The sequence below is a fragment of the Ornithodoros turicata genome, chromosome 6, assembly GCF_037126465.1.
Source record: "Ornithodoros turicata isolate Travis chromosome 6, ASM3712646v1, whole genome shotgun sequence".
Lineage (NCBI taxonomy): Eukaryota > Metazoa > Arthropoda > Arachnida > Ixodida > Argasidae > Ornithodoros > Ornithodoros turicata.
This window is the reverse complement of record NC_088206.1, coordinates 68,018,197-68,038,619: the sequence shown is the minus strand read 5'-3', so window position 1 is coordinate 68,038,619 and position 20,423 is coordinate 68,018,197. Positions and strand designations below refer to the sequence as shown.

Genomic DNA, 20,423 nt, shown 5'->3' with positions numbered 1-20,423 from the left:
AGTTTCGCGCCGCAACATCGCTCGTAGAAAAGCACGGCGATCGCTGTGCGGTATCCTAGGGAGGCAGCGCTCCTTGCGGAGGGCGCCAGAAACAGAGTGGTCATGCGGCTCTCTTTGATCTCGGCGTCGCGAAGTTGTCACAGGCTGTTAACGAGAGTAATGACATGTTTTTTGGCACCATCTCACACTGTACCCAAATAAAATAGAAACACTGTTGAAAATACCTCTTCAAAAATATTGTGGTGTCGGGACCCCTCGCTTCTTCTCCATATATTTTACCTGTGCCACAAATCCTGCCATCGAGGCTACACGCTTTCCCCGCTGAAGAGAAGTGAGGTGTGAGTTTGTGAGGTGAGTTTGAGTTTGGAGAACTCACTAAATCGTTAGTGCACTTTCTGCCGAGTGTCACTAAAAGATGTCGTGTGGCAGCACACCGATGACACTAGGTGCAAGTGTCACAGTGACAGGGGTATTACTTTACTCTGTCACGACCTTATCGGTTGGTATCAGGGACCGTGCAGTAAAGTTTCGGAGCGGAGACAGAAGGCGCTAAGCGGTCGTCTATTATAGAGTCACTAAATAGGGGTACAGAGTATCGCATTCCTTTTCCGCGCCGGAGCCGCCGTTCGGCGTCCGAGATTGGACCGATCGTGTCACGTGGTTTCTCCTTCCAAGAACGGGACATCCATGTTGAGTCCCCTCCATCCGCAACCGGTTTCCTCGGTTGCGAGCTGGCCCGACTGCGCGCATTTCTCCGGCGGAGAAGGTGGAGATTGGCGTCCCATTGCTAGGTGACGTAGCCGCGCCGAACCCAAAATGGCGGTCTCGTTCGCCGGCGTGGCTCAGTGTTGCTAATCTGCTCCCTATTTAGTGACTCTAGTCGTGTTGTATAACTCCCGCAAACGAACGCGCACGAACGTGCAGCGGCCGTGTTCTGTTCGCAAGACATTTCGTTTACTTCCCTTATCTATTTTTTTTTTTGAATGGCATTGTAGTCGGTAGGGATGAAAAGGCTATGCAGGGAGCGACCAGAGGTCATTTCTGCCACTTCGGCGCTGCCGCCATACTGTTCGGCGCGCCACCTGGAGAAGCGCCCGTCCCCTATAGTGCTTTCGGTACTGAGGCTGCACCAGTTTAGGCAGCAGGAACACGAAATTGCGCGTGAGTGTCACAATAAGAAGTACAGGTAAGGGGAAAAGGAGGCGTGACGTAGCTAAGGCGTTAATGCAGGGGTTATTGCGGGGTGGGGTTGGGGGGAGGAGGATATGTTTAATAGGAAGAAAAGAAAAGAGGAAAGATCAGCATGGCTCATGCAGGCTTGATATTCAAGAGAGAGAGAGAGAGAAAGAAAGAAAGGAAACTGTCAGAGCAGCACAGGCACGACATAGCACGAGGAAGCCTGGTCAGGGGGTGGCCTGAAGGTCCGAATCTTGCAGGATCGGGAGCAGGGCTGTGGTGACGGCCCACTAGGTGTGCGGGTTAATGCAACGTAAGACGAAATATTTTGTATGCTCGCCTGTACATTATAAAAGGGTACGTGTTTCTATTCATAGGACACAAAGAGACAGTTATATACTTTGGTAAAAAAAGCAATTTTTCGAGCGTAGTAGGGTACATGTATATATAATATATATCTATTGGAGTAAAACATATCACCAGTATTTGTGTGGGGATTAGAAAGTGTAGTTCCCAAAAGTGAAAGTGCATACGCGGCAACCGGCACTGAGTTGAGTTAGGTGACTAACGAAGATACGAAGTACTTTTTCACGTTTCAGTGCTCGCAGATGCTCGCACAAGAGCGGATGGAGTGGCCATTCATATCCAACCCTACCTGTAACAAAGCATACTTGTGAAACTGGGCTCTTCAACCGGAAGTAGGCTAGGTATCATAGCAACAGCAGTGCGAGCCGTTGTCTGTCTCATTTCTTCCGGTGACATGGTCGCTAGATGCCACTAGGACGGCATCCGATCTTTAGAATGGGGATGCGCGCAGTCGATAGCCGGGTAAAATGAGGTCGTCATCGCACAAGGCTTCGCTCCGTTTGTTAGTTCAATCCGTGAACTTCATGTCCTTCCAGAGATCCATAACGTCACTTCCTGCAGACCTCTCGGCGATCCACTCCTTCATCCTCTCTACTTGGTCCGCTGTAAAGTAGCTTCGCCATCCCCCAACCTGACCTTTACGCACAAAATCCCCAGTCACGGGTTTCTTCAACAGATCTCCACAGTCCTCTACCAGACGCTGAGCCCAAGGTGGCAGGAACTGGACCGGCACACCAGTGAACTTTTGACCTATCTCTCGCATCGCTGGGTTCACCACCTTCCGCATAGCTTCCAGGGATGTACACTGCACGATTCTTTCGAGCAAAGCGGGATCTTCCCGAAGCTCCTTCCCGTACTCTTCTCCCAAAAAATCTGCCATCTTCTGAATCCACCCCCTGACGTCCTTCTTGAGGTCTTCGTACGTGAAGAACAAGACGTTCGGGTCGTTTCTGTGCGGGTACCAGGACAACAGGTGGTCGAAGTAGTCGCCAAAGTCGACTTCGCCGCTGAGGAAGCTCTCAAAGAACTCGTCGAACGTTCCGTTTTCGAAGTCGTACATTGGCATCAACTTCACGTGATGATAGAACGACACGCAGCAATCGAATGGGTTTCTAGCGATGTAGATGTACTTAGCGTCCTTGGAATAAGGTTGCCTGTCGAATGGTAGATGAGTCTTGATCGCGGCAGGTCTAACTAAGTTTTCGACAGCAGCTTGTCCTTTGAGTTCGAAGAATGGCGTTTTCGACTCGAACTCTTCGTGGTCCTGCGGTGGAACGCCGTGGTTCAAGACGTAGAATACGATGTGCTGGACCCATGTGGTGCCACATTTCGGGTAAGTGACGATGAAGATGTCGTCAGGACGTGGCTTGTAGGCGAACACCTCCCGCACGGTTGGTGCGGTGAAGTGTTTACCGAGGTGGAATCCGTCAACGCGGTGGTACCGGTGGCGTGACATGGCCTCCTGAAAATGTAAGCGAAATGCCTCATCAAACTTGCCCCGGTTAAAATGAACGCTATAGTTTCAGTTCGCGAGGCAAGGCTATGGTGGGGAATGTAGCGTACCCTGGTACACTCTTAAAAAAAGGGTACTTTAACTCATTTTTCTTGCCACATATATAACTTCCTTTTGGAGAGTACAATTACTCTCAAAGAAGGAGTCTTCCCACTCCCTCAAGGGAGTAGCATAACTCCCTTTCTCCCTCCCGGAGAGTAACATTACTCTCCAGTAAGGAGGAGAGCATAACCCCACTCCCTCAAGGGAGTAGCATAACTCCCTTTCTCCCTCCCGGAGAGTAACATTACTCTCCAGTAAGGAGGAGAGCGTAACCCCACTCCCTAAAGGGAGTGGAGGGACTCCTTTTTTTTAGAGTAATTGTACTCTCCGAAAGGGAGTTATATATGTGGCAAGGAAAGGAGCTAAAGCACACCCTTTGTTTAAGAGTGTAGGCTGGTGCTATGCCGCCAAGCAAATGGCTTTCAGTATACGCTATGCAACTATAGGTTGTAGGTCAGAGCAGACCTCTAGCTTGCTCCTTTCCCTGTTTTTAAGGTCACCTCCTCATTGGTTGGGCCTCAAAACGAGGGGGAATGAAGTTTTGAGGCAAGTTTGAGTTTCAGGCGATCAAGTTTGAGGAGTTTTGAGGAGATAAGGTTTGAGCGGGCCATATGTGCGTTCTAGCATGGCCTCAGCGTCAGAGACGAAAAGATCTAGCTAAACAGACAAAGCCATATACCCTGACAATGGTCAGATGTTTGACGTTACCAACCCCAGTATTTGGCCAGTCACGTGACATCCCCTCTGTTCACCTCCTGTCATGCGCAGAGACACACTGCCACGTAAGATGTAACGCATTCTAAACATCACCGTCATATTCGCTTCCCAGCATTGCAACGGCCGCCTTTCGCACTTATAAGAGCCAACTTGTACATTTTTGCACCTTGTTCACTCTCATTTCAATTTCATCTTACCTTCTTTCCGAGAATAAAAAAGTAAGTAACAGCCTTGTGAGTGTGCTTGAGCAATGTAGTCTGCTGCGATTGTAGGATACCATATGGCATGGAAAAACAATGAAGGAAAACGAAACTCCTTCTAACGCTGTCCTTGTAACTACTTCTCTCGATGTAGAGGTCAACACGTGCTATTGGGATTCAAAAATTCCGCTTCGTTGCTCGTCTAACAGGTCATAGCTCGTCTAACAGGACTGTTAGACGAGCTATATTGTTGTTGTTGTTGAATCGAAACGTGTTTGTTCTTCTCTTATCATCTTGATGATGATGATGATGACAGATAGAATAAAAAATATTGGGAGCTGCGTCGTGAATACGTCAGGCTGATAATGATTGATTTTTTTTTGGCACAATAACATCATGACTATAAGTCGGACTGGCTACCCCAGTACACCTACGTAGAACAAAAAAGAGAAAGGGGAAAGGCGGTAAGAAGAAGAGATCCGTCGGTGAAAGAAGACGAAAATCCACAGTCAGAGCGCCAAACACTGTGTTGTGTTGTGTGAGTCACAACATACTGTCACGGTTCTCGGTCACGATCACGAGATAACTATAGCGTACGGACACAATAGTGCAATATAGTCCTAATGTATAGAAGTCACATGTTACCAAGCACGGATCAAGTTGGTTGACTTAAGAAACCGCAGCAGAGCCTGCAATGCAACCGCTTTGGTGCGTGCGTTGGCCAAGGACCTGGCTAACCTTTCCTTTCTTTTTTTCTTAATAAACATATACCCCCCCCCCCAAGGGGGCCAAGCTCACTTCTAGGCAGACTTGTACGTATTTGGAGTATTGTATTTAAAATACTGTATTTTAAATACAGTTTGCGGTATTTTGGTACTCTACTCAATACTTTTTGTTTTGTGTATTTGTACTCTATTTAAAATACATTTTATGGTATTTTCTACTCAATACTCTAATTACATATTTTGGATCTCCCTCTCAGACTTTCCGTGTCTCTTCTTTCTATTATCTTGCTTGTTCAGTGGAAATTTCCTGAGTCCCTCGGACTTGACCCGGACATTGGCCCTTCTTGGAAGTCCCCATTTAGAGATCTTGCCCCGCGTGTACTAATCCTTGGCCAGTCAGGGTTCTATTATGTGTACCCTGACATGGTGATGCCGAATTCTGACCTCGCCGAGCAGGGACATGCTAGAAGTTTGCTTTGTTCTGGGTCACATATACTTAGTGGAGTTATATGGTATCTCTTTGTCATCTTACTGGGACTTGTGTTTAGATGACTCCTATCACACAGCGGCGGTTAGCGTAGTGCGCGGGGTTTGGGTGATTCATGTCACGTCGCGCCGACTTGCCGCATTGACCAGTGACTGGTAACTTTTTGCGTTCAAGGATAAATAGTAAAAAGATTAATTTATATCAAATACTTTTTGAAGTATTTTGTACTCTATCTTAATTACATTAATTTTCACGTATTTATACTCTATCTTAATTACATTCTAACGTTAGTATTTATTATCTTATCTTAAATACATTTTCGAGTATCTTGTACATGTCTGCTTCTAGGGCCCTCATGCGACTGCCGGCGTATTTCGAACAATCGAGGAGTATATGTTTTATGAGTTTGTGTTTGTGCGCTACTCGGAACGTTCAGTCGAATCCTATATGCGCAAGGGACGCAGCAGGGCGAGGGAGGGATGGAGGCACTTGGAATCCGAGCTCAGGGTCAACCCTGTATATTTTTTTATTTATTTCGTGTTAGCACCGCGAAGCAACTGTGGCTACGTGCGGCGTACAGATATGGACAGGTGGAGAGAGGACAGCAGGAAGGAGTGATAGCGACAGGGGGATGGGGTGGGGTTAGTATGCGTCCTGGGCAGACTTCGGGGGGAACTCTGCCAACATTTGTCCGGAAAGTTTTCGGAAAACCCAGAGAAAATCTCAGGCAGCCCATTCAGTGGTGGGATTCGTGAATAACACTGCACTGTCTTCTTTTTTTTTTTTTTTTATACGATGCTTGTAATTCGAATTCGTTCAGCCAAAGCGCGCAACGGTCCTGTAACCGATGGCACGTGTTCAGAGGAGAGGGTCGTTTTAAGGGAGAGAAAACGCACAAATCGTAGCCTGCAAGGTATGCAATCATGGCATGCTTCCGCAACAATTACGTGAATGACTTTTAACGAGAGAAGGAAAAGAAGAGAAACGAAAAAGTACGTAAAAATCGGCGCGAATCGCAGTCTCATATATACATGCAACATGCAAGCAGGAAATGCACACGTTGCCCCGTAGGAATTCAATATCGCTTTGCTCGACCGAGTTGGCAGTCGCGAGAAGAGGAAACACGGAGGCATGATCAGGAAAACGAGTAGCACACACGAATAGCTAGCACAACAAACGAGTAGCTAGCGAGCAGTAGCAAACGAGTAGCTAGCACAACTAAATCGTGCACCCATATCCACTGCGCACATGTTTGGTTAATGTTTGGTTAATGCAGACCATCCCACCATGGGCAAATACGGGACTAGAATGGTAGAATAGAATAGAAGTAGAAAACAAAAAATGGAAACGTAATTCGCACTCGTGTGACCAGCTGTTCTATGACGCTTAATGTGTGAAAGCACTGAATGATTTAAATGATTACGGGACTACGGGACTATGCAACACTAAAAGATTCAACAGGTGTCAGAAGTAGATAACAATCCCGCGTATATGCTGTTACGCTGATCATTCTACATTACACAGAACACAAACCCACCTGTGTATCTCAGCACCTCTTCCGAACACACCTAAAAAAACACCTAACTGGATAGTGGATACTCCACGAGTGTCGCCGTTGTCCCTTGCTCCAGCGGCCGGCATGCAAGCGCGTATTCTCCTGTGCGGCTGATGAAACATCCAAACAACGGGACAGGTTTTTCCGCGTACTCTCTCCCTCTCCTCTAACTTCCTTCCCGTATTTCCACGGCTGAGTGGTGCATGATTTCGTCTGCGATTTGCAACGGGGCATTGCGTCACTTTTGAGGCGAACACGCAACGTGACAGCGGGGTTTCACGTGTCTGTCATTACGCTCGGAAACGATGCGTTTGTGTGCAAGTTCAGTCGGAATAATTAATGCGCATGATATGATGCGTAAGAATGTGTGTCATGTTTATGGAATACTTACAAGGTGATCCTAACAGAGTTATCTGAAAACACTGAACATCTTGCTTCGACGTTCTCGATACAGATCACATCGACGTGGTTGAAGGCACAACCGGAAGCTGTCTAGGGTTCCCAGCGTCAGTAACTGCACGTGGCGCCACGCCGCGACACTGAATATCAGTTACTAAAGCCTTTCACTGTTTACAAATAGTGCAAGGGTTTAACTCAAATGACTAACACGGCGTGGCGCCAAATCCCAAGCACGGAGGAGTGTTGGAAAAAATTGAAGGGGTAATTATTATAGCTATACGTCATTACACCTTAACATATCATTACCGACATGTGTCTAAAGCCGAAATCGCAGGGCCCCCCCCCTGTAGTGGGTACACAGCTGAAAAAGTTAGAGGGATGTCACCGAACATTTGGGGGGTGTAAGAGGGGTCTGGATAAATCACTGGCCACATGGAGCCGCTGACGTTGCGAACCCTACACAACTTCCTGTTGTGCCTTCTGTTTGTGAGCAGTTAAAGGTTGAAGGGTGACTTGCATAAAGAACGCTATTGGAAACGAGGACTATCGTATAAAACGTTGCTGGCCGTACGCGTATCTCTTTTTGCCACGGAAGTCGGTGTCGTTCTGTGGGGGGTTCATGGCGTCACTTCCGGCAGTCACCATTCCATGTCCGCTCCTTCAATATAATACGAACAACATGCAATATTCAGTATCATGCACGCGGGTACCACAGCTGCCCTTCTGTCCTTTTGTGCGCTCCACGCCTCAACCATCTTGCTCAATCCGCAAGTCTGATGTCTCTCCACAGTTCCATGACGTCACTTCCGGCAGACCTCTTTGCGATCCAATCTTTCATCCTCTTCACTTGCTCAGCCGTAAAGAGATTCCTCCAATCTCCAACTTGTCCTTTCCGTACGAAGTCTCCAGTGATGGGCTTCTTCAACAGCTCTCCGCCACTTTCCACCACACGCTGCGCCCAGGGCGGCAACTTCTCCGCGGGCACGTCCGTAAACCTGCGAAATTGTTTTTGCATCGCTGGGTTCACTTCTTTCCGCATGGCGTCGAGAGATGTACGTTCTACGATCCTTTCGAGCAACAGAGGATCTTCCCGCAGTTCTTCTCCGTACTCTTTCCCAAGAAAATCTGCCATCTTCAGAATCCAGCTCCTGACATCCTTCTTCAGGTCTTCGTACGTGAAGAACAGGACGTTAGGGTCGTTTCTGTGCGAGTACCAGGACAACAAGTGGTCGAAGTACTCTCCGTAGTCAACGTCGCCATTGAGGAAGTCCTCGAAGAATTCATCGAACGTTCCGTTAAACTCGTAGATCGGAAAAAGCTTGACGTGATGGTAAAAGGAGACGCAGCAATCAAAGGGGTTTCTGGCGATGTAGATGTACTTGGCGTCCTTAGAGTAAGGTTGTCTGTCGAACGGTAGATGGGTCTTGATGGCGGCAGGTCTGACCAAGTCGTCGACAGCAGCTCGGCCCCTGAGTTCGAAGAAGGGCGTCCTTTTTAAGAACTCCTCCGTGCTTTGAGGGGCGACACCGTGGTTCAAGATGTAATACACAATGTGCTGAGTCCACGTCGTGCCGCACTTTGGGTACGTGACGATGAAGATGTCGTCCGGTCGTGGCTTGTAGGCGAAGACTTCTCTCACATGGGTGGCCGGGAAGGACTTTACGATGCGCAGTCCATCGACGAAATGGCAGCGGTCACGTGACATGGGTGCTGCGAAAGAAAACGAGAAAAAGCAGGAGGAAAAAGAAAATTATTGCAGGAGCCTGACTTGTGGCGAGGTCTGGCGATGCTAGCAGTCACTCCTCATGAGGTTCGCAGTGCCCTTGTGTTGAGCATATATATATTATTCAAGTGCCACCGGACAAGATGCAAAGTGCGGTAGTATCGCTAATTGTTGGCTATACAGGGTGTTTATTTCTAGCCTTTACAGAATTTTTATTTAAAAAATATGAGAGCAGCACAGATGTTGTTTTTGCAGTTGAGCTCTACGGCCAAGCCTCTGGAAGAGGGCTTGTACCTACAAGGTGACTAATTACCTAAAATTCATTAATTAACCCTTTAATTAGGGGATTTCGGGCAAAAGCGAGATTGAAGGTTGAAAGTTTATATGCTCGTTGAACGCCATTCCACGTTTAAAAAATCCTGAAACACGCACGTGCGTTAAAATATTCATCCCCCAAATTTTGATGCGCAAATGAGCCGAAACCGAAAAACGCGTGCCCGAGGAGCACCTCACCCTTGCTGACGGAGGCTTATCTGGGTCGGAAAGCGGTTTATCTGGCCAGCTGAGCGGCACCAACTCCAAGCATGTCCATTTCTCCGAAGCACGTAACCCTCTGACGTGAAGCGAGCGCTGTACTCCCCGCGTTCCCAGAGCCGTATAGAGAGAGACTTTCGTCATCTTGCACCGCCCAAAAAGCCTGAATCCAAGCAGAATCCGCTTATCAGCCAGTATAGGTTGGCGCCATTGTGATGCAGTCCGCCAGCTGGTCGACACGCGCTTTGTCGCGCCCAATATAATCTACCAGAATCGCAGGCTTATGACCCACAGCCTCCTGTGACATTGGGGCCTTGTTGACAAACTAAATGAATTCAAGGGCGAAGGGCTCTCCAAGGACGCAATACGCACGTGTCTTTCCCCTTGTTCCATGATGTACTTGCACCGTAAACAGCGATCTGCATCAACGTGGCGTCGGCGACCAACTGACGACGGGATAACAATACAGCGCGGCGGAGGAGGTCATTCAGCGGTTCAGCCGTGTCGTCGCATGACGCTCTTCAAGTTAGGCTCCTCCTAATGACCAAGCTCTCTCTGTATACGGCTCTGTCCCGTCTCGTTCCCTGTCGCCGCGGTTTCTGTTCATTTACATCTGAAAATTCGGGGATGGATATTTTAACGCACGTGCGCGTTTCAGGATTTGTTAAACGCGGAATGGCTCGCGACTAGGATAGTCTCCCAATCTGCCATCTCGCTTTTTGCCCGAAATCCCCTAATTGAAAAGTTAATTAATGAATTTAAGGTAATGAGTCACTTTGTAGTTACACTTTCTTCGAGAGGACGTCCGCCTGGCCGCCGAACTCAACTGATAAAAACGACATCTGTGCTGTTCTCATAGTTTCCTTAAATAAAAATTCTGTACAGGCTAAATATACAAATACCCTGCATATACGTGTCATCCTAAGAACGTCGCCATTAAGTACACCCGCGCACGCCACTAGCCATAACCAAACAACGCCGCACTCTCACCTGCTTTCCTCAACGCTCCGTGTACAGATAGAACCCTGCTTGCAGAGGTTCCGTATGGTTGCACATCAGAAGTAAGTGCTTGGTACTCCACGACTAGTGGTCACTGTCGTCTACTTCCTTCTCCGGTTGGCAAAACAGAGAAGTGAGTTTTCACTCAGGTCTCTCTCTGCCGCGTTCGCTCTTTTTGTGCTGTCACAGCTGGAGTGCCCTTCATACGGTGGGGAACCCCTGTCGGCGATGAACTATACGAAGGAACTATACCAATACACTGCCCGAGGGGAGGCCGCGCTGAACCGCTCACCCTAGCAGACGACGCTGAGAATGCGATGGTACTCTCTCTCGACAGGTGGCGCTGCGTGGCCTTGGCCTTACCTCGGAGACTGTAATAGTATAGTGTATAGTTCCTTCGTGCGCGACGTCGCCGACAGGGGACTGCTCGGCCACGGGCTGGAGATTTTCGACAAGCGTGTCCCCAACAGTACAGGCGCTGGCTGCCAAAGAAGAGTGCTTGCGATTCGCGCGCAAATTCTAACTACCGTCACAACACGAGACATGGTTTATTCTCGTTTCACGACTACCGTTTTCGAGAATTTGGGTCTTTGCAGCCGTGTTTTGCTGGAGAAAGGAAATGAGAAAAAGCACCCAGGCTCAAAAAGAATTGGCCACTTCTGTAAGAACGAAGCGCACACACTGCATCCCATATAGTCTGATTTCTACTGGCTTGTGCTTTTCGTATAGTTGTCAGGTTTGCTGTAAATATCTGGTTGTATGTTTTGCTGTTGTACTTCGCCGGGGGAGAGGTTACATATCAGAAATAGTCTTATTCACACTGAACTGTTTTGTGTTCTCGTTGGTACCCACTGATCTCTATGTATAAAGGCTGGATCGCGTATGGGAGAGGGGCTCGTGGGAGAGAGGTACGCATTCGGGCCGCCATGTTGGTGGGCCCTAAAACGCTGTGTGTGCCCATTGGAAACAATGGGAGGCAACAGAGATTGTGAGTATTTATTGCGCTACAGGCGCTGATCATTGTCGTCACGCGATTTTGTAAGGTGCCAGTATACTGATGTATCCTAACAGTGTTTCGCAGGTGCCCTGCTTTTCGATTTTTAATAACGTTATGTTTTGCATTCCGAAACTAGACTGTCACTGCAGTGCAGCGCTGGGAATTGTACTACAGCACGTTTCCCAGCCAATATTTCAATGAGAAACGATGTGAGGTTAACAACAACCATGTATATAATATCCTGTGCTGCGTTCTGGACAAAAAATTTTCCGTCACGAACGGTCCGGGAAAAGATATACTCGCATGACAGAAACATATCGTTCTGTAGACTCTCAGCCGTTGTTTTAGCCGTGTATGCGCTTAGTATGATTTATATCAAGCATCGCCGCAGAAAGAGTCTTTTAGTGAACGACATGGGTGCCATGCCTCGCACATATGGACACACCGCCAAGCAGCTCAAATAATTACTACACGCAATTCGTTCGCGCTCGTTAGAACAGTTAGTCAGGTAGTGATGTAAGCTTAATCAATTAACTTACTTAGGAAGTGGTGACACCTGCTTTAAACACAGGACTTATCTCTTTTTGAAGTACAGCCCTTCTATTATAGCCTTCTATTACAGCCCTTCTATTATATATATATTCTATATATATAGGTATTATATACTTCTATGTTTGTTTGTTGCTTCCTTCATTTGTTCTGCGTATTTGCAGGCGCGGTTGTGCCAAACTGAATGTCCATCCAGCATTGGCTTTGTCATGCTTGTTATGTGGAGCACGTTACAAAAAATGCAGCTCCACATCTGAAACATCAATCAGTATCATCGTCATCTAAAAGGGGCACCGTTGTGAGACCAGACACGCTTTCTGGAGATCTTCTATGGCACTTTCCGCAGTTTGCACAATTTTCTTCAGCATCGAAGTCTCTCATAGGAACCACTTTCATTAACGACTCCCATCTTACCCTTTGATGTGCAGGGGCCCTCTTGCACTACACACGTATGGTCTGCAAATTGCAACAGAACGATTTGGAGCTTAAAACAGTTGTGCTTTTGTCATTTTGGACCTCGTGTATCCTGTCTGTGAAGCGTAAACAAAAAAGTCTAACACGATATGCTTTTGTAAACAAGATCACTGATGATGAGTAAAGAGAGTATACATTTTTCAAGTTCAACATTTATTTCTTGCACTTATGCATTTCAGGATACAATGAACGTGCAGGAAGGTCGCAAAAGACTACATTTACTGTTTTGTGACCTTCCTACAATGACAATATATATTTTAGGGATGACAATGGACAAGTACACTCTCTAAATTTGTAGCACTCAATTTTAGGTTGGAATGAGCAAAGAATAGCAACTTCCCTCCTGATATTTTCTCATATACGCTGAATTTTAAATTTAATGTGATCAACGGTAGATGTAAACATCATCAGTACCAGAGAAATGCATCCTCAATAAATAAGTTTCTTCTTATAGCATATATGTGCATGCCTATTAACTGAAACGATTATCACAGTTCCCTGACATGTTTTAATTTCTGAGAGTGTACTGTAGAGGCTGCTTAGATCTACAACAGTTCACACAAGGTATTATATACTGTGAATGCCTTTAAAAATCCCATGTGACACATATGCTTTTACTTTCTGGAGGTGCTGTGGTAGTCAAAGTTTGTGGGCATTACGCAGGTTAAGCACCCATTTCTTGAGTATGTCGAGGCAGCTGTGAAGTAACCTGTATTGATGATTATTCCAATTTTTATGGTGCATCGACAACAAAGGCAATAATACATCAGAACATTGGTTTGGGTGCAACCAGTTAAAAATGAATGTTGTTTAATAAATGCATTGGACAAATGTTAAAACATCAGTTTAAAACATGGCTTACAATCCCTGTATCTTCTAAAAATTGAAAAGATTAAAACCTATTCTAAAAAGAATATGGGGAACTCTTCTAAAAAGAATTATAATTATTATATTGCTGGGTGAAGGAGCCTAAGGTGTGTTTCTGATGTCAACATGTATGAAAATGTGCAAATTTGAGAGAGGCTAACCACAGTGCGTGCACTGAGGTGGTTCCTTCCTGTAAAGTAGAAACCAGTGGATGAGGAACTTGATACTTATCTGTACACCCAGTCGTATCACACTGCACAGATTATTCACTGGGTAGTCCACATGACGAAACCTGTATTGACGAGACACCACTTTTGCCTTAAAAACTGCTACAAATAGCACGGCACGCTACAAATTATTATTATCGTAACAAGCTGACGATAAAGGTGAGACACAAGGTGTTATCCAAGTCGCGCCACACCACCGTCACGTAGCATTCTGTGTCACAAATCAAACCAAGGCAGAAAACAATACCAATACATGAAAAAATGTGACAATCTTGGTCTAATCACGACGTAATACCGAACTTGTGCGCGAAGGTAATTCAAAGAAATGAATGTGGCACTTGCTTCCGCAGAGAACACGGTGTACCATGCTAGCAATGCATGCAAAAAAGCGCTCGAGTGCTCGCACATATATTGATGACAACACTACCAGTGTACTATAACATGTTCTTTCAAGCACATTATGCACTCAAACTGTATTTGCCACCAGGTAACATGCAAGTGTGCTCGATTGAACCTCGGAAGAGCGATCAAGCAACCTGCATCCAGTGCTCGTTCTGAACAAAAAAACACTTCATAATGGTCAACTAAATATACAGAATGGACGCCTATTTATTCCTTGATAAAGAATTACTCACCTGTAGAAATTTAGGCCCTGTATCCTTGCCAGTACGGTTGGTACGACCGTAATTGCAAGAAGTTGCCATGATCGCTGCGGCGACTGTTGTGGGTACAGTAAGATGGCGGCCGGTTTCCTCACGCTCGCGCTCCCCATCCGCGATCCAGCCTTTTACAATCGAGATCAGTGTTGGTACCCTTGCGTGCATGCTAATACCACGTCAAATTAAGTTTTCCTCAAACACACAAGAAAGAAAGAAAGAAGGGACTAATAAAGAAGGTGAAATGGAATAAAAGAACATGGACATCGTGTGAGAGAGAGCTCACGAGAAGCTCATGTGGGTGTCAGGGAGTTTTGCAGCAATTCGTCAGGGAAGGAACGAGGAGTATGGGGGTGGGGGGTGGGGAGGGATATGTTTAATGCTGATAGAAAAAGAAGAAGGGAGAGGCTAGCCATGATGTAGGCTTGCTATTCTCAAAAGCAAACACAGCCAACACCACCACTACCACTGGCCGAGGGTGTTTGGGTGTCAGTAAGGTGTTGCATCTCACACACACCATAGTTTTTTTTTCATTACGTGTTAGCGCCGCGAAGCAACTGTTGCTAAGAGCGGCGTACAGATGTGGACAAATGGAGAGAGGACTGCAGGAAGGGGTGGGGGACAAGGGGGTTAGTATGCGTCTTGGGCCGACTTCAGGGGGAACTGTACCGACATTCGTCTAGAAAGTCTCCGAAAAACCCAGGGAAAACCTCGGACAGCACAGCCGGTGGTAGGATTCGAACCCACCACCTCCCCAGTCTTCGGAACGAGAGGGACGCCGTAACCCGCTCGGCCATGCCGCTGGTCACACGTACCATAGTGTGAACAGAAGAAGAAGCGGGGCCGCTTTGTGCCTATTCTGGGGCTTATCTTGGACAGTGCTGTGGAGGTGCTATAACCAAACATTTATTGCTATTTATTCTGTCTAGTTCAGCGGTGTGCTCGTGCGCGATTGTTTACTAGAGCTTTGAAGAGAACACTATCAGCAAACATCAAACGTCAAAACCTAAACACACGGCTTGCTTTCATGAGTTTCGTTGGTTGGGAAGTTTTGCGTGGTTTGCAATGTTAAATACGGGGCTGTCAGAGCTCTCGTCCCTGAATAAGCAGAACATTGCCGTTGACCGACAAGATTAAGCGTTCGGCGCCATTTTGGTTCCACACTTGCTAAGCTAGGCTAGGCTAGAAAGACTAGCAGTGCTATCTGTCGGACAGAGTGCGAAGCTCTGTCGGCAGCAGCTGTACACCAGCCTAGAAATGACTGACTTGCCCAGCAGCGTCGCAGGTGGCGTCGTTGACGTACAAGATTAGCGTTCGGCGCCATTTTGTTTCCACACTTGCTAGAAAGACTAGCAGAGCTATCTGTCGGACAGAGTGCGAAGCTCTGTCGGCAGCAGCTGTGCACCAACCAAGAAATGACTGACTTGCCCAGCAGCGTCGCAGGTGGCGCTGTTTGACGCAGACACAATATGGCGACTGCCTTCCTTGCCCGCCGCTTGGAGGTGTTGCAAGATCTTTGGGGCGCTTTGGGTGCGTGAGGTGCGCTGCGAGAACCCCTGGTGATTATATCCAGCTTATTTGGTGACGAGTCAGTCCATGTGGTCTCCGTTTTATGTGCGTACTATATGATGGAAATTTGCACTCGCCGAGATGCGTGCAAGCTTAACAGACACCCCTATATATAAAGACGAAAGAGATATCAGAGGAAGATAAATGACTTTTATTCAACCACTAAAACATGGCATAAAAACACAACGTATGCTTACACATATATACAGCACATCACATCTCACATTGCAAATTCGTTATAGCTAGAAGTGTTTATACATAATTTCACGCACGATTGTGCTTTGCAAACAAGGTCTCCAAGAGGAAACTTTTTATAATGAAATGCGTTAATTATTAGCTAGGTTGGTAATACTGTAGTTGTCAACCGTAAACATTACTATGTCTAGCAAGTTACCAATGATACGCAAGCAAAACAATACAATTACTTCTAAGCCTACTGTTTCGCTAATTTTTTAAATACGTAAAATTACCGCGAAAATCACGGAGGCTTCTCCTCACAGAGTAACTTATATTAATTAATAAAAAAATATATTAAGCTCTAATAACCCTTTGTACTTGAAACGCACCAAACACAGTTACACTTACACATTTAAATGTAAACAAACTCGAGCAAACGATGACAAGTGTAAAATGCAAGATGCGGTGGCCCCCCGGTAAGGTTACAACAAAATCCTCAGCTCGGGAGCCGCCAATATTTCGAACAGAGGCTGTTCTTCCACTGTCCTTCTATCCAGTAGAGGAACAGCCTCTGTTCGAAATATCGGCGGCTGCCAACCTGAGCTTCTTGCTTCAATCAAATAATATAAGACCACCAATTTTTTTCACTTTTTTTTCCTAACAACAGGGTATGTCTTCAACAAAGCTCCGACTACATCAGCTTCTAACAACACACTTTTGCAAAAGCACATTTCTCGCAACTTTGTTACGAGCATTATATCACAATACATTACAAACACTGAAAACGGGTCAGGTTGAGTTTGCTTTCGCAGTTGTACTGAAAGCCCTCGTTATCCCAGGGTCCTGAGGATGGCCGCAAGTGGTGGGAGGAGAGACTGGGACCTGGCCTTCTTGGGCGGGTGCAGGGCTGGAAGGGAAGAACATGCTGGGCTACCAGACTTGTAACGGACGCAGACTGTGTCCAGGAGGTCGCCGGCGTAGCTCTGGATGATTTCACCGGCGTACGCGGTATGGCTCTCTGTGCAGGTGCTCCGGGAAGCGTTCAAGATGCATTGCTGGTAGTCGGAGAAAGAACTGGAAAAAACAGAAAAGAAGGCGATATGACGAAGCGGTTATGATGGAGGAAGCAAATGGGGCCAGAGGGTTTTGGAAAATGTAATGGAGGTGAAATTTGTAAAATGGATGCCTGACAATGTGACGTCATACACCGTTTATCCAGCGACTTCTAAATACGCTTTCTGTTTCGCTCCTCCTTGTAGAAATATAAGGTTCGTAATACATTCTGGAGAACAGGCTATACACTTAAGGCTGTCACAAACACCAAAATTGATCTTTTTGGAGTACGTGGAACGGCTGACATCATAGTGCAATTTTTCTAGAAGGAACGTTAATTCTCGATGACAATGGCGGTGGCGATGAATGGATTTACGTGCACAAGGGCGACACAGGACACTGCACGCGTGCTTCAGGTTGGGTCAGACTTGGGCAGCATATGTAGATTTCTACAGAGCACGACTACATTAAGAGCATAAACGTTGAGATGCGGCAAATGCAGCTACGTCGCAGAATAACTTTTCAGACGAAGAAGTGTAATAAAGTAACACCATAGAGTATGTGCGCGAGGAGTGAATAGTTTAGCGGTAAAGTACATTTAAGCAGTCTGTAATGGAGCGACGTTATCGTAGCAATAACTGTGAAACGAATACAAAAGGGCAGAGGGGTGGCGGAAGTGACGTCATGAGACTTACCAGCAGGCAAGGCCAACCTTGTGCTTTCCCTCTGGATGCTCGGAACTAGCCTCGAGGACGGCGCTCAGCTGGTTCATGCAGGGATGGATCTTGTCGCCGGCCTTGTTCAGACAGTCCACGTTGTCGAGGTACTCTACGCAGTCAGATATACCATAGTGATGTGTAACTTACGGGCTCTTTTTTTTTTTCGGATGTTCTTCCATAGTTTGTAGTAGTCCATAGTGTTCGTCTTGGGGTTGCATTCACCCCCCATTTCAAGCATCTGATCGGCCGCTCTGACTCGATGCTCTGCTCTCGCTGTGCTGTTTTGGCGGACACCAAGCATGTGCTCCTCGACTGTCATCTATACACCTCCCAAAGAGCAGCTCTACAGTGTCGCCTGCAGTCGATCACGGCCGCACCACTCACATTGGCAACCATTCTCGGCCCTGGGTCTAATCAGACTGACCATCGTCAAGTTCTTGAGTATTTCAAGATGTTTCTCCGGGACACTGGTCTCCTCTCTACCCTATAATCTGCCTGCGTACCTGTGTGCTGTGTGTGTATTTTTGTGTGCTGTGGTTTTCCCTACCGTTGTGATGTCATACTGTCTCCACTGACTATCCCTATTTAGCATCGTTCATCACCTCATCATCAGGACACATCACATCCTGCCCCATTGTGCCTTGGGGTAGTGGGCCGCACCTTAAGTGGCGAATTTCCCCATTCATTATCATTAACTTATTTGTTGTTGTTTGTTGTAGTAGTGAGACCCACTGTGCACTTACGAGCGTGCTTTGGAGATCCTGGTACACATTTCTCGCTGATGACTTTGCTGCAACCGTCCAGAAGAAGTTGCACCATGCCACGAGCTAATCCGGTCAGACAGGCGTTGGCGTAGTTCTGGACGCAGTCCAGGTCCTTCATTTCATCCCTGTGTTTCACAGTGAAAGCATGTCATTGTCTAGGGTACACTCTCAGCACGGTGCGCTCGTTCCTTAGGGCGCAGCCTCTCACGAATATGTTGCTATATGATCACTGTGCGTTTTCCAGGGAACGTGCTAACCCAGGGTTTTCGTGCGGTTTTCTTAAAGAGGAAAGTTAAGAGGGCGATTTTGTGAGGTTGACTTTCAAACTCATGAGGCTACTTTCACGGAGAAAAACACGACAGAATCAAGGCGGCTTCTGTCCTGAGGCAACACACTTCCTACTACAGAATCAAGGAATACAAGTGCAAGTTGATTAAAAGGTTACCGACACCAACTCCTGTAAACGCGACCCAACGATCTCAGCTTGGACAGAGCCTCACAGAGCCGAAAAACTGCACGAATGCGGAAATACGGGTACAAATATAGAAAACGGCTTCCTCTAACAGAAAAAAGGTGCTTTTCATTCACAAATTTCACTCGTCTTGTTTTGACAGACTTTTTCTGCGATCTATTTCTTTTTTTTTTTTCAGGACTACGAATCCCAAAAGATCGACATTCCCGCCCCTAAGACTGACAGAGACATGTCCAACTTCCCAATGGGCCATCGTGTCTTGCTGTGTAGCAGCGCCGAAATTCCTTCGAGTTCAACTGCGTTCGACAACCTCGAAGGTCTTCGAAGGTCGACCGCCATTTCAGAATGTCCGTGCAGACATCGGTGTAACTACTCACTTGCACGCCTTGGCGAGTTCCTCAGCATTTCCTGCAACCTTGGTGCTCTTGGCGAAGAAAAACAGGCCTGTTCCGCATTGGTCCAGAATGCTCTCATCGCAGTCTGGTTTGCCCGTGGAAGCGGCGTAGGTGCTGCTCAAGCCCACAGCTGCGTTGAACACGAAGATACGTTTTATTGCTTTCGTCTGTAGTTTATTGATGCTTCTAGGAATGCTAGAGTTCATCCAGTAGGACTGTGGCTAATAGACCTTCGTGTGCATGTAATGCTAAATGATCAATGCAATCTAAGAACCTCATGGACATCGTCAGTCATAATGTCACTGTTGCTAGGACGCTAGCCACACGTATTACCACGCCGAAAAGATGCCAGAAATGCAAGAGGAAAATAATTTATTTTTTTTTACATAAAAGAAAAAGTGAATTTTAGGTGACAACAAAACGCAATGCTAGAAAATAATTTCGATGTTCATAATCCAATCATCTCCCTAATGTTACACTTGCACCGTCGAAATGTGATCATTGTGGTTTATCATATAGTTTAAACTAAAGTATGAATTGTGAAGTTAAGTTGAATTAAATAATTTTTAAAAGTCTTAGATGGACACGAAAGAAAACCCCCTACAACGAGAAACACACAGAGTTCCCGACCTCTTCCTTCTGTAAGAAAGTTTTGCAAAAACTATTGCTGAAACGATTCAAACACATGTCAGTGCAGTATAACCTCTACTGCACTAGCTGCTTCGCTACAATGACAAATACTAAGCTGACTATAACTGCCCGTGTCTCAACATAGAATAACTTGGAGAGAGACTCCAGCTCAATCGTGCTAGGTCCCGAACCACAATTTGAGCTCACCCAGGACGGTAAGGTATACGAGGAACAGCTTCATCTTGTTAAATAAAGTCCTACTTGACGGAGTCTCAAACTGATTCTGTGTTGTCCGTCTCTTCCGCATCCCCGTTTATATATGATTTTCCAGACAACCACCTTGGAAGCGTTCACTCTCCCTTTCGTTTATCTCGCCTTGATTCTTAATCTCTGATCAACCTCGTCGGGCCAGCAAGACAATATGACCTTTGAGGGTGG

At 46.5% G+C, this 20,423-nt stretch overlaps 3 protein-coding genes and 1 long non-coding RNA gene across 6 annotated transcripts; all 4 read right to left on the bottom strand.

The window, feature by feature from the left end:
* Positions 1–1,607: 1,607 nt before the first annotated feature.
* LOC135397159 (sulfotransferase ssu-1-like) lies at positions 1,608–7,256 on the bottom strand. 2 transcript variants are annotated; one of them, XM_064628528.1, is made up of 2 exons: positions 7,173–7,256; positions 1,608–3,004 (listed from the first exon to the last, which is right to left on the bottom strand). In XM_064628528.1, exon 2 carries the CDS (start codon positions 2,996–2,998, stop codon positions 2,051–2,053), a length of 948 nt encoding a protein of 315 aa, XP_064484598.1. In that variant the 5' UTR covers positions 2,999–3,004; positions 7,173–7,256; the 3' UTR covers positions 1,608–2,050. The 2 variants fall into 2 exon arrangements, with proteins under 2 accessions (XP_064484598.1, XP_064484597.1); XM_064628527.1 differs by lacking the exon at positions 7,173–7,256 and adding an exon at positions 6,764–7,039.
* LOC135397160 (sulfotransferase ssu-1-like) lies at positions 7,133–10,708 on the bottom strand. Of its 2 annotated transcripts, none has more exons than XM_064628529.1 (2): positions 10,428–10,708; positions 7,133–8,890 (listed from the first exon to the last, which is right to left on the bottom strand). In XM_064628529.1, exon 2 carries the CDS (start codon positions 8,883–8,885, stop codon positions 7,941–7,943), a length of 945 nt encoding a protein of 314 aa, XP_064484599.1. In that variant the 5' UTR covers positions 8,886–8,890; positions 10,428–10,708; the 3' UTR covers positions 7,133–7,940. The 2 variants fall into 2 exon arrangements, with proteins under 2 accessions (XP_064484599.1, XP_064484600.1); XM_064628530.1 differs by lacking the exon at positions 10,428–10,708 and adding an exon at positions 9,810–9,845.
* Positions 10,709–12,941: 2,233 nt separating this feature from the next.
* On the bottom strand, positions 12,942–14,342 carry LOC135398252 (uncharacterized). The gene is made up of 2 exons (XR_010424051.1): positions 14,186–14,342; positions 12,942–13,615 (listed from the first exon to the last, which is right to left on the bottom strand). It is a non-coding gene; the product is annotated as an uncharacterized LOC135398252 (long non-coding RNA).
* Positions 14,343–15,905: 1,563 nt separating this feature from the next.
* On the bottom strand, positions 15,906–20,315 carry LOC135398251 (uncharacterized). Its single transcript, XM_064629674.1, has 5 exons — positions 20,193–20,315; positions 19,338–19,485; positions 18,468–18,613; positions 17,701–17,833; positions 15,906–17,026 (listed from the first exon to the last, which is right to left on the bottom strand). Exons 1-5 carry the CDS (start codon positions 20,290–20,292, stop codon positions 16,783–16,785), a joined length of 771 nt encoding a protein of 256 aa, XP_064485744.1. The 5' UTR covers positions 20,293–20,315; the 3' UTR covers positions 15,906–16,782.
* Positions 20,316–20,423: the final 108 nt, after the last annotated feature.